General features: G+C 41.0%; 1 protein-coding gene across 1 annotated transcript; it reads right to left on the minus strand.

Moving 5' to 3' along the window:
* Positions 1–50: 50 nt before the first annotated feature.
* LOC139656545 (inositol-3-phosphate synthase 1-A-like) lies at positions 51–9519 on the minus strand. Its single transcript, XM_071534163.1, has 11 exons — positions 9254–9519; positions 8767–8889; positions 8477–8638; positions 7399–7528; positions 6818–7011; positions 6518–6667; positions 5502–5717; positions 2956–3120; positions 2721–2834; positions 1269–1486; positions 51–516 (listed from the first exon to the last, which is right to left on the minus strand). Exons 2-11 carry the CDS (start codon positions 8878–8880, stop codon positions 315–317), a joined length of 1665 nt encoding a protein of 554 aa, XP_071390264.1. The 5' UTR covers positions 8881–8889; positions 9254–9519; the 3' UTR covers positions 51–314.
* Between the last annotated feature and the right edge of the window lie 3310 nt (positions 9520–12829).

Genomic DNA, 12829 nt, shown 5'->3' on the forward strand with positions numbered 1-12829 from the left:
TGTGATCACACTATAATGCAATACATAAACACGCAAACAAACAACAATGATCAAGTTAAGCTTTTATTGCCGTCTATAAGTTAGTGCACAACATCTTGGGGAAGTTTAGGCTGGTAGGCCCATATCTGTTTCTTTCTTTCTTATAATAGCCTAAATACTATTGCTAAGATTCACTCAAAAACATTGATGGAGGCCTATTAAAATGATATAATTAATACAGGAAATCCAGACTTAGTTCTTTAGATACAAGGTAATAGTTACAACTGAGAGATGCATGTTTAAATCTTAGGCTACAGTGTTGATACTTCGGATCATCATCCAAACATTGCCTCATTGACATGTGCACCCCCGATCCCATTTGTTATTCCATTAGGTATGTGGTTCCCGTTGGTGAGGGCGACTTTGTTCCAGGCACCCACATCACCGTTGATGTGGGTGCTGTGTGGAGGCAGGAAGCGTCGCTGCAGCTTGTGCTCCAGGTGCATGTGATTCTGAGGGGGAAGTCCGAGGCACGCTCTGAAAAACACAAGCAGGGGAAGACCTGGTCACCTTCTGACACTCAGAGAGACAGTTACTTCTGACAAGAATGACATCAGCCTGGGTCCGGTTTCTTAAAAGCATCGTACCTCAGTTGACTTTAACATAAAATGAAACTTTAATGATCCCTGTGGGGAAACTGGATCGCTGCAGCAGCAGATAGCAACAGGATACAGCAAAGAATATATAATAGAAATAAGAGCATAGCAAATGGGGATTATATAAACAGACGTAACTGACAATTTCAACACTAGAACATGTTAAGCTCTCCTGTTTCTCTAGTGCTAATTGGGCAACAGATTTATCCCACTGTGCAAGCTCTGGTTTCTCAAACTGTGGGTTAGGACCCAAAATGTGTTCCCCGGACAGTGAATAAATATTATTAAATATTATTGTAAACCAATAGACAAAAATTATCTCAGCAAGATGCTTATAGATGTACATGAGCCATCTCTATACTTGCAAGGTGCAGTTAACCGTTTAGTGTTGCTACAAGTCTCTCTTTATGCATGTTAGAAATATAAAGTTATAATTTATTATAATCTTATTGCTTGTTGACAGTGGCGAAAGAGATAAGATGGCTAACATTATAACATGCTAACAAAAAAAATTTAAATGTATGTTTTGGTTTGGTTAACTGACAAACTAATACATGGTTTGGATGGAAATCAGCATGTGTTGGACATTTGTGTGCAAGGCTTTTTGACCCTTGTATTGGATTTGGTCCGCACCTCATGATGTTCTCTATGCAGGCTCTCTGGCGGAAAAAGGCGTTGACGAGCGGGGCGCCTGGCGGGACCAGGGGGGCCTTACAGAGGAAGGACAGCAGTGCTAAGACACTGTGGAAGGACTGGTAGTCCTCCTCGTCCTGCGGACGCACGGTCACACGCTGACACAGCTCCGTCAGGATCACCAGGTCCAGAATGATGGGGCTGGCTAGTAGAGAGTCCTTTAGCGAGGAGACACAGGTGTGATGGTGCGGTAGAGCGAGAGGGGAAAAGGTTGGAGAAATTAGACATTTGCAGATACACAGAACCTGTAGTGAATAAACCTTGTGCCATTTTGTTGATTTTATCCAAATAAACTCAGTTTGAAAAAAATAATAAAATAGAACTTGCACGTGTTCAAGTGTTTGAATGTTATTGGATGTATCTAACCAGTTAAGGTGTAGTTTAATTTCAGCTTGTTTTAAATTCAGCATTTAGAAACACACACACATTTTAAATTTGAAATGCACTTGCATGATCAGTACAAATTGCATACATTTAAATGTATTCATTCAATTTATTTTTTTTCTACTTGTCAGTTTTATAAATGATAATGCTTCATTTAAAGCAATTTAAAAAATGACAGTACTTACTGTAATTTAGTTATAATTACTTAATCCAATTTCAGTGAAATTTGTTATACAGTTGAGATGCGTCAACCTTACAAATTAAGACGTTTTTCTGGGTGTAGGAGCGGGAGAGGGAGAAAGCAAATACGTCAGTGAAATAGCCAATAACAATGTCAGTGACCCTCGGGTGTTTTGTTGGATCAAGCAATATCACATGAGAGGAGTGCTGATATACCGTACAACAGCACGATTATGAGTGTGATAAAGTTCTATAAACAAAACTATTATCATTAGTAATGGTACTTTGAGACAAGAGATTATCATTTTTGTCTTTTATTCATCTCCGCCAACAAAATAGTTCCCTCAGGATTCCACTACCAAGTGTTGCCAAGCAACACATAAACTGTTTATTTTAGAATACCTGTAAAGCAGAGTGATACATGAAGTAAAACGTCCCAGTGCTGTTAAGACTGTGTATCAGCACTCATGGAATGCCTCCCGTCCAATCAAAATACTCAACCAGAACTAACTGTTGTATAAGAAGGCTTAACATTAAGCTGTGGCGTCCCAGGACCGCCCTCCTCTACACCCGCTGTCAACACTGATTAGGACAACACTCATCTACAGCACCTGGTTTATAAACAAGAACAGTAGATTATCTTCACACCCAGATTAAAAACAATCATGAGCATATTAAGTAGAATAGCTCTGAGTGTTATGTTCAGCTGACAAATTGGCTGTGTAGACTCACTGCTTGGAAACTGTCCCAATATTTTTTGGGGGATATTTCACAGATACACATACGTCAACATACAGAAATACAGAATACAGATAAAGGAACACTGACCTCGCAGGTGTTGTGCAGTGCAATGGTGTTGGTCCCTCCCATCATTATTTCAGAAATATATTCATCCATGGCACGCTTGCTGTCCCCCACATAGGGGACATACTTAATCACTACCTGAAATAGTCCACACACACACACACACACACACAATGAGAGACAATCATGACTGAAGTTCAATCAGGTGTTGCATGTTACCCTCCATATGGTGTTCGTTCTCTCACTCTCACACACTCACACAGTGGTCAGGTTTCTCTCCGGGCCGGTACAGTATGGGGTTGGACTGGACCATGTCATCCACCACGTTGCTTTTGGAGATTTCCTTGGAGCGGAACTGCTGCGGAGCCGACAGGTTCTTCCCGTCGTTGTTGCCGAGGTGATTGTAACTCACGATGGAGGTAGGCTGTCATGGAGAGAGGCAACTCTGTTAAATGTCTTTTTATTCAGATAATGTCTCAAAAACAAGTTGGCTGGTTCCTGGCTGCCAGTTTCATCTTGATATCACCTGAGAGCTCCATTACAGGGAGCTGTCAAATAGGTATTCCTAGGTGAGGCTTTCAAATGTGACATAACTCATGGGCCCAGCATGATCACCTGATGCGAGAGATTAACATTGTGACTGAGATGACGTTTTCTGTGCCGCTGTAGCACATCAGACGCGATTTCACAAGACTACCAGTTTGTTCTTTCTTTGAGTTTGTTTGTTCTTTAAGAAGTGAGTACCTGTGCGCACAGCATGACGGGATTGGGTGACAACGTGAACCAGGCACACGATACGACAAGAGAAGTTTTTTTTTAAATTCCTATTATGTAGTATGAGCAAAACAGCCGCTGCACAAGAACCAATCATATTCAAGCAAAAATCAGGACTCAAATTCTCCCGGTTATTACATTTTTGTTCTTCGTTCCACTTCGTCTTTGAATGAAGAACAGAAGGTGGCTGTATTGGGAGTTCCCAAACTCTGTATGACTGATCTCTGTCAGATTAAAGATCTTGATAAATCTTGATGTGACAGCTGCCAACACAAAACCAAACAATGGCAAACCCAGCTAACCGGTCTCACAAAGGTGGTAATAAACTGGCTCTGTAAACCCAGGATTTACCTATCAGCTATGAGCACGTTCACATAAAAGGGGCGGGGTTTGGACAGACCCAGAGCAGTATACAACATAAGACAATACTATTCATCTCCGTGGGGAAATTATCTCTTTGCAGCAGCAAAAGGAATATGACTCAGCAGGCAGAAGGAAATGGAATATAAGCAAACAACTAGAATATAGAAATAAGAAATAAAAAAAGCGGAAAATAATAAAACAATATAAGTGGTAGACTATAAATAATTGTGGGGTTATATAAACTGCTGCCAATTTCAGCATATTTAGAATGTAAAAGTGGGAAGTGTGAGAAAGAAATGGATTACTAACATTTATGCTATTCTCTCGAGAAGAACAAACGATTAAAATGAATAAATATGAGCAATACAAAAGCATTATAACAGCGAAAAGGAATGCTGCTGCCAAGGCTAGAAAGGATTGCTGGAGGAAAACTGCAGATAGTGTAAATGCGTAAGTAAATAGGCTTATCACTGCCCCGTCACTGGCACAGTGGAAATACTTTTCATTGACACAATACTTTTCATTGAGGAGAATATCTATTGCTTAAATCACTTTCAGAAATCTTATGAAAGAATTCCAGAGCGCTCAGTATGCAACAGTAGTTTTCATTCATCATTGATAACTATAGTCAACTAATGTAAGCTACTTCTCCTTTTTTTTTTTTTTTTTTGTGTGTATAATTTGTATATTTGTATGTGAGGATGCCGTAGAAAAACTAATAAAAAGTTGGTCACAAAAAAAACTATTTGATAGAAGCCCTCTTTCATAGCCAGAGTGAGCAAACAAGCCTTGAAACGCTACAAACATTTATTATATCTCTGATATAATAATTCAGTTGGTTCTGCTGGTCTCTAAACACCGTTGCCCTGTGAACATCCATTCTTACTATCTGTTAATTCAATAGATTCCCCTAGTAAAGTTCTTTTAATTGCTTGTCTTATTCATTTGAATTAAATACTTTACTTCATATCTGATTATATAAATGTAATTTTTGTCCTACAGGTTATTTTAATGAAGCCCACAGTGGAGTGGTGATGCCATGTTTCTAGAGAGCTGGTGAGGAGATGGACTTTCTGATAGCCTGAACATAATCCCTCTGGTGTGTAACGATACCTGAAGTGGCCTCAAATACTTTAACTGCTAACTTTAGCTCAGCTAGGCTAAACAAATGATGTTAGCTTGCTAGCTTACCTATCCCATCACATCCATATAGGTGTAGTCACTTAGCTAGCTTGCTAGAGTAAATCATAATTTCAAGAGATATGTTTTCCAGAAATATGATTATGGATTTTATTTGGGCATAATGAAATAAATAAAATGCTAAAATACAAAATAGATCTACAAATATTGTTAAACAAACCCAATGCTTGAACACGTCCAGTGAAATGCCCACAAGCGACAAATTTTGATAGGGCAAAGCAACGCAAAGCAAAGTTGTTGTGCTTGGTCAGCATGTATCGTCAGGCTAATTAACTCCCTTTCATTCTCACCTCAATGCTGGTTCCGCATAGGCCTATAGGACAACAAAAATCAGAAATTGACCCCTCCTTTGTTGCTGCTCCTAGCCTCTCATATGACCGCATAGACATATCATCATGCATCAGAGGTCTCACTCAGTCTGATTAGTGTCACATCATTAGAGCAGCGGCCCTCCTTCCTTCCTCTCACCTTGATTCCTGCGCTGACCAGAAAGTCCACCAGTACCGATTTGACCTTGGTCTGACCAGACTTGAAGTCGTCTCCTCCGATGAACACCCCTTTCTGCACGGCCAGCTCTATAGCTCCTGGGACAAAGGTGTTCTGTGGGGAGCCGTTGATGTAGGCGCAGCCCTCCTGTATGCTGGCCACCGCAAACAGAGTGGAGGGAGAAACCTCCGCACCAGACTGGAGAGCATAAGAAAATCACACATAAATACTTGATACTTTACAGATACTCAACTGTACTTCACGTCAATAAAGCTCCTTGAATTGAACTGAATTGAATTGAATTGAATTAATTAGTATTGTCATTACACTGAGGGAGAAAGCTCGCAAGGCTACATTTCCCCCGGAACTGTCTTTACATTATCTCTGTTATCTCTGTTCATTATCTAAAATTGAGTAATTTGCTGAAGATAACATGTCAGTGAAACAGACCATTATCACTGCTGACAGCAGTAGAGGTGTACTGAAGACAGGAGATCTGTCTTCATGTATGATGTATGATTTGCCCAACAGGGGCAAATCATACATTTTTCCACCTTCTGATATTAGGAATAGCTGACTGTTTCAGACTTAATTTACACATCCACAGTAAAGTGCTAGGAAAACTAATCTTTTCATCCTTTAAGCTTTATTAATCACACAATGTGATGGAGGATTACCGTTTGGTTCTCAGCATTAGTTAGAAATGAAATTTGAAAGGGTAACTCATAACTGCTGGGCAGCAACACAATTTGGGCTGGTTTCAGAGACAGATTAAGCTTATACCCCTCTTTTATATTGGAGAATTCTACTGAAACAGGCTTAAAACATGTCTGTGAAATTATTCCTTTAAATCTCCCACTTTAGCTCTTGCAGCCTCACAGAAACATTAGGGTGCACCATTGATAAATCGGGGAGTTTGTCAACAAAACCTTCTTTTCAATATGGGCCCTAGTTAACTGTCCCACACACTCTGACCTCTCTCCTTTCCCCCTGCTCACCTGGATGGCAGCTAGCAGGTTCTGGGCGGTGTCGTTGACCCCGGGTGTGACATCACAGAAGCGCTCGGTATTGGCGGTCCACAAGACGATGACTTTGTCTACGCCACTCGACTGACGGAAGTCTCTTATGTCTGCTCTGATCTGCTCCACCTGGAGCGGCACAGGAGGTCAAGTCAGAAATCAAAGTTACATGGGAGACAAGACACTATGAAGTGGAGTTAATGGATGGAGACGGGACACTTTTAGGAGGCAACGCATCTCAGTCAACTGACCAGCAAAGTTATGAGGACTAAGACTTACCTGCTCTGCCATGGTCCCTGTAAGGACGTTGTCTGCTCGACTCTCTTGGTTAGCAGCAATGAATTCTGGGATATATATGGAGGGTCTGGGTTTCAGGCAGCTCATGTGAGGTCGGAGCTGCTCTTGTAGTGACCAGTCAAACACCTGGGCTCGCTCCATTGCACGGCCAAGGTCCATTGACGAGATGTCCCAGCCTGTATACATCCATTTATACATGCGGAAGGACACACACACACACACACACACACACACACTTCAAGTAAACAATATGCTACATCCCTTGGGCATTGGGCTCATCTTTGAGACCTACTTTATGTGACAACTCCAAAAAGTAAGCCTTTCTTTAGCCTCTTGCTATGATGTTTAACAGACAACATTACAGAAGAAGACATTACATGACACAAATTGCCCCTCTCTGGCCGTCTCCACCCAAGGGAAGGGCTGCCTGGTCCTTAAAACTGGCCTGAGGTCGGCTTTCTCCTGCCATTAACACTGCTGCTAACTCTCTCTCCCCCACACACACTTGTCAGTTTCTGAGTGAGAGGTCAGACCTTGAGCTGACTGTCTGGAATCATCCGTACCGTCAAAGATGATATCATTAGGGTGCACCATGGGTAGGAGGTCACGGAAGGGCACGTTGACCTCGCCCTCCGGCCCTGATCCAAGACAAACAGTAGACGCCTGCAGGAGGGAGCCGAAATAGTTCGCTTTCTAAAGAATGTAAAGGGAGAAAGCAGGGAAAGGCATTGTCATTTCATTCTCTCTCAAGATAGAGTATTTACCGGTTATATGTTTTATCATATGCAGTAATGCATCTTATGCATGTTATGGAAGCCAATGGGATATAGGCAAGTGGAAAAAACATGGAAGAAAATAGAGACATCACAGGAACCGGCGGATAGAAGTAACAATTGATGCCCATATAAGGGAACATAGACCAGAGTCGGTTAAGCTGTTAACAGTCTAGTGAACCCGTCAACATGTTCAGCCTATAATGAGGTTTCTTCTCTCTGCCACTGTATCAGGGGAGAGACAGTATAGTTATAAAATAGGGCAAGAAGCTTCTCTGTTGGCTCCATAATGGCAGCCTATCAAATGATCAAAGTCTGTGTAAAGAGTTCTAGGGCTGCAACTAACGATTATTTTCATTGTCGATTAATCTCTCGATTATTTTCTCGATTAATCGATTAGTTGTTTGGTCTATAAAATGTCAGAAAATGGTGAAAAATGTCGATCAGTGTTTCCCAAAGCCCAAGATGTGACGTCCTCAAATGTCTTGTTTTGTCCACAACCCAAAGATATTCAGTTTACTGTCATAGAGGAGTAAAGAAACCAGAAAATATTCACATTTAAGAAGCTGGAATCAGAGAATTTTGACTTATTTTTCTTAAAAAATTACTCAAACCGATGAATCGATTATCAAAATAGGCGATTAATTTAATAGTTGACAACTAACCGATTAATCGATTAATCATTGCAGCTCTAAAGAGTTCATTCATCTTCTACAATAAAACATTATTTTTATGATGACGCTACTGGCAAATGAAACTTTTTAAACAGTCAACAATAGGCTGATGCTCTGTGTGTGTGTGTGTGTGTGTGTGTGTGTGTGTGTGTGTGTGTGTGTGTGTGTGTGTGTATGCTGGTGTCTCCCCTCACCTTCTCTCCAGTCTTGGTCCTCCAGGTGAGGCCCATCTTGTTGGCCTGCACGGCCGCTGTGACGGTGGTCCCGTTGTTGCCCCCCCAGCCCACCAGCATCACACCCACCCGGGGCACGCGCCGCTCCGTGCGAAACGTCATCTCGTTGGTGGAGGGGGACACCTGGATCCGGCAGGGAGCGGGACGGTGGGAGAGACAAGGGAAGAGGTTGTTGATGTGGATGTTTGTATGAATATACTGTATATGTGTGTGGAGTCAAACTTGAGAGAGAGAGAGACAGGCTGGCTTACGGTGATTTTGCTCCCTTCTCTGTGCACCGATGTGGTTTGGTAGGAATACTGAGCCTCAATGTATTTGTCTGTGTACCTCACATTGGGACTGTTAATATGGATGTTCGCCGACATAGCTGCAGTCTGCACAGAGGGAGAGGAGCACACAAAGACACAAGACACCAATGGGTGGGTCACAGCAATGAATTCATCTGACTTCATCCTCTGAATCTTTCCCTATGATGACATCATGACAAATATTACAGTTCCACCCGGCACACTTCTAGCATTACCCATGTGGTAGATTTCATGAAATGGAATAGATATCCCTAAAAGTCCCATGAAACTGACCAATTGACCAATAGTTTGACATGATGCTCCTACCCAGCGCGCATCTGACCTCCCTTGACTTATCTCAGGGTTATTGTGGCGTTAACACCGTAAAGATAGCCTAACTGAGAAACTGATAGCTCGCATGGCCCGACAGAAAAACGAGAATCTTCCTTACCTTTCCCGTCGGGTGTGTAAAGCGTCCTTAATAGAAATTTCTATAAATAAAGATGCCAGTGTGCTTCGCCGAGAGGTGGATTCTGTGTTCGCCTGACAACATTTACCAAATTTCTTTTGTCAGTCGAAATTTACTGTCAGTTGGGAACTACCTGATCGTCTAGCTGCCTCGTAATGATCGTGCGTCCCTTGCTCAACTGGATGGACCAATAAGCTTCCTTCTTCCCCATTCTGAGAGAGGCATTTGTCGCACACACCCTAGTCTACGTAAAGGAGAGAGAGGAGTGTCTTATTACAGGCGTTATTGACGTCACGTCGGCGTCGCGCCTAATCCTCTCATTTGGGCTAAGCGTCTTGTCTTGTCTTGTCACACCAAAGGGGGTCACACACACACACACACACACACCGACTTTTCGAAAATGAAGAATGAAGCACGATATGGAGCGAAATGCTGAAGACTTGAGCACCCGCATGCAGCGTTTGGTTCACACGAGCCTCGATTCTGGGAGTGACATTTCATCAAGTTCCCGGAAACGCAGACTTGGCATGATGCACCCATTTGGATGCGCCTCCGGCTCGTGCCACAGCCAAAACGAATCGTGTGTAAAACCTCCTGGGTGTAGCTCTAGTTCCACAGTAATAATCCGATTTTAGTGTATCCTATAATACAGTGATTCTCACCCTTTTTCATATCAAGGACCCTAATTTAGTCCGCATAAGGACCACGGACCCCCATTTGATGAGATTTTGTCTCTCTGACCCAAATCTGAGAATATTTTTATCGTTAGATTTGATTTTGTCCAGAATTCCATGACTGTCTGTATTGCATTTAGAGAGATAACAGAGAAACTATGATCAGAACAGTCATTCTTCTACATTCTCTCATTGTGTTGACTTCTTGTAAATGAAACAATGCTGAAGTTTAACAATTCATCAGTTTGCTCAAGGACCCCTGGTGGTCCCCGGACCCCACGTTGAGAACCACTGCTATAATAAAAATGAGGAAGTGCCATGTCGAAACGGGCGAAAACTTCCCCAATTGGCTGATAAATAGTTCTATTCTATTCTATTCTATTCTATTATATTATATTATATTATATTATATTATATTTCACTATTTCACCATTAATCAAGCGCACACACAACACTGGACACAATTTCTAATCATTTCCTCTTAGCATATTATTGGCCAAATTAACTGTGGTTATCTTTTGTCATAAAACTGTGTTTCTATCTTTAGTTAAGAGTAAAGATGAGAAACTGCCACTTCTAAAGGGACAAAAAATTGACAAACATTTTGCTCTTCGGATAACAAAGGTTCTATTCTATTCTATTCTATTCTATTCTATTCTATTCTATTCTATTCTATTCCACTAAAGGCTTTTAATCAAACGTTACACTATAGACCTGTAGGGCCAGGTCCCTATAGCTTCAACCTCCACATGCTAATTAACGCTGGTTATCTTGTGGGTTTTTTTTAAACATTAATTGTTGTACCGAGGCGGCTCTGGGCGGCTTGGTATTTCGGTCCAGCAGAGGAACTCTAGTGGGCTTATTCCTTTTCCTTTGCATTAATTCTATTAGACACATTTTCCTATAGGCCTATTAGTTATAGTTAGAGTGACTTTAACGTACGTTTTTTTTAATCCCCTATGGTATCACTAACATCCCCGTAGGATATGGCAAGGGCGGAATTTAGGCTATTCCTGTTACTGTAATTGAGTAGCGTTTTTTGTGTAGCCTACTAGTAGGCTACTTTTTGAGTATTTTTTCTAAAGTCAGTAATTTTTCTTTTACTTAAGTACATTTTGACTTAAATATTGTCCTTAACTACATTTTAAATAACATCCATTAGCTACAAATCCTGTGGCTATAAGCAACACAAACACTCACAAACTGCCATTCGCAGTGAACGGTCAATCAGAAGAATAGGGTAATCTGTCTTTACTTTGTTTGTACACTTTCAAATTTTTACAATTAGCCTAAAATAATCTAGTTAAACTCTGTCCGTCCTTTTAGAATTGCATGGGAAAGATCACATCTACAATGTCTAGTCTAACTCAGTAACTTTTACTCTGAGTACATTTTAAATGAGCAATTTAGGCTACTTCAGTAGATTTTTACACCGATAATTTAAGTTCTTCCTAAGTAAAATATCAGCAAAGTAACAATATTTCTAGGCTACTTGAGTAGGACCATGGTTTATATTTTTTCTATGCCTAGGCTATATCCTTTTACAAAATGCTAAATTTTTAGAGATAAAATAATACCACGACATGCGATTAGGTCACGATAACTCACCGCACCGCAAATAATCTCTGTAGGAGTGCTACTGTAGGAATATTTTAGTGAGTTTTCGTTAGTGAATGGTTGTCACGTGGTCGTGTCATCACATTTTAGTCAAGCCCAAATAGTTTAATTTAATAAATAGGCTGCCATGGTCATGAGATAACGCGTATTCTGTTTTGTTTCAACAGATGTCAAACAGCATTACAGCGACACGTAGCCTGCTGCAATTATGGATGGTTTTTGGTTGGAGAAAATATTTTGAGACCAACAGATGATGGATGAACAGAATTAGTTAAAACATTTGCAGTCAAGTGTTCTGCTCTAAAAGCTGTGTAAGCCCATCCATTGTGTGGGAAAAGAAATCATTGCGTGAAGTTCATCGTCGTTTTATCAACCAAAGACTTATACTATCTGTTTGTTTTATATTAGCGTCATCGTGTGCGTTTCCATGTCAGTTTATCACAATTTAGTTTGAGCAAGGCTATACAGTCATATGACTTATGAACAGCACGGACCTCATGACATCAGCATGACATCACTGGTTTATATCGAAGGAATCCATTCTTCATATTTCCTCTCTTTGACAGTACTTTGCCACAGATTTGAGATCATATATATTACCTGAATTTTATCCCTTTCCCTTTCCTAATGTGGAATTTGTATACCAGCAAGCTGCTACAAGACATGAGCCTGAGGGCTTCATCCCCTCTGACCCATCAGGACACTAAACAGACCGCTGAACTGACAGCCTAAGAGACAGACAATTAGACTCTTGACCCACACCACAGTGCAGGCCTAATGGACTGTAATGAGGAGATAGAGAATTGGTCGTGGAGGCACTTCTGGACAAGATATTATCTGCTAGAATAGATATATGGGAGCATATGGCATCCCTCTGATTCCAAAATAATCACTGGGAGTGTCCAAGAAAAATACAGGCAACTCTTCTCGTGATTTATTATTAAAAACACTTTATTCCCTGGCTAGTCCATTGTGGGACAGTTAAAAGCCAATTGTGTCGGTTAACACGCCTTCATCAGGGAGACATCACTGACAGCTCAGGAGTTGGAGTATTTTCAATGCCTTTGATCACATGCTTTGATCAGGTAATCGGTGTCAGCAGCTACCTTTTTTATCGTGCTTTGTGCCATGTTACCCTAAACTTATTTCAGATAATGTAATTTAATAACATTCTGAAACACATTTAACCTATGTTGTTGATAAAACAACAACGTGTTATTTTCTCCGTTTTCTCTATGGCTTGTGGTTAGATTCTCATAATGAAACG

This window comes from Centroberyx affinis, unplaced genomic scaffold, assembly GCF_046629955.1.
Source record: "Centroberyx affinis isolate AG114_WGS23_722 - 3 ecotype Tasmania unplaced genomic scaffold, CSIRO-AGI_Caff_v1 ptg002495l_1, whole genome shotgun sequence".
Taxonomy (NCBI): domain Eukaryota; kingdom Metazoa; phylum Chordata; class Actinopteri; order Beryciformes; family Berycidae; genus Centroberyx; species Centroberyx affinis.

Coding starts and splice junctions, on each gene's coding strand:
- LOC139656545 (XM_071534163.1), bottom strand. CDS start 8,880: ATGTCGGCGAACATCCATATTAACAGTCCCAATGTGAGGTACACAGAC. Junction 3,121..5,501: donor TGGTCAGCGCAGGAATCAAG/GTGAGAGGAAGG, acceptor TCTCCATGACAG/CCTACCTCCATCGTGAGTTA. Junction 2,835..2,955: donor GAGAGAAACCTGACCACTGT/GTGAGTGTGTGA, acceptor GGACTATTTCAG/GTAGTGATTAAGTATGTCCC.